This window comes from Glandiceps talaboti, chromosome 19 (genome assembly GCF_964340395.1).
Source record: "Glandiceps talaboti chromosome 19, keGlaTala1.1, whole genome shotgun sequence".
In the NCBI taxonomy this organism is placed as follows: Eukaryota; Metazoa; Hemichordata; class Enteropneusta; family Spengelidae; genus Glandiceps; species Glandiceps talaboti.
In genome coordinates, this window is record NC_135567.1 from 5,096,643 (window position 1) to 5,097,398 (window position 756).

At 28.3% G+C, this 756-nt stretch overlaps 1 protein-coding gene across 1 annotated transcript in view; it reads right to left on the minus strand.

Annotated features, from left to right (window-relative positions):
* Positions 1–546: 546 nt before the first annotated feature.
* Positions 547–756, minus strand: part of LOC144450306 (uncharacterized) — a 2,494-nt gene continuing 2,284 nt past the window's right edge. The window contains exon 4 of the mRNA XM_078140902.1: positions 547–756. This exon is cut by the window's right edge and continues 352 nt beyond it. Coding sequence (XP_077997028.1) covers positions 731–756 — 26 coding nt within the window. The 3' untranslated portion in view covers positions 547–730.

The window sequence follows — 756 nt, forward strand, 5'->3', positions numbered from 1 at the left end:
ATAATGCATCATAGTATATCTCCAGTGTTACAAAGTACTGTTTATAATACATCATAGTATATCTCCAGTGTTATAAAGTACTGTTTATAATACATCATAGTATATCTCCAGTGTTATAAAGTACTATTTATAATGCATCATAGTATATCTCCAGTGTTACAAAGTACTATTTATAATACATACATCCACGATGTTTGAAAATATTGTTCACAGTCCATACCTCAAAATATTACAAATTAACCCTTATAGTATACACCTACTATAGATTTAGAACACATTATGTTACATATCATTTTAATGTTAGAAAAATATTGCACACTGTACATTCTATAATCCAATGGTACAGTCTATTTGTATACGTTATCCTCAAAATGTTATTTAAAAAATGATTTCAATGAGCAACAACCTGAATAAAAAAATAACGAGAATTAAAATTTGACTACCTTGGTATACAATACTTTGGATTTATCAGATCATTTAATTCATACATGATGTGATTGTTTGAAGCTGTCGATACTTAATATTTCAATTTTAGTTTCCATAGACATTACTTTATCAATATATTCATACCATGAGTGACAAACCATGAGTGACAAAATATTACTGATAAGAATTATCCTTCATCAACCTGTCACTGAAAGATTTGAAGATTTTAAACCACAAAAGCAAACAACATATGTTAATATTAGTCACTTGTAGAGTCCAGTCTGCCATGTGTCATCATTTGGAACTACTTTGTCAACATCTGAACAAACG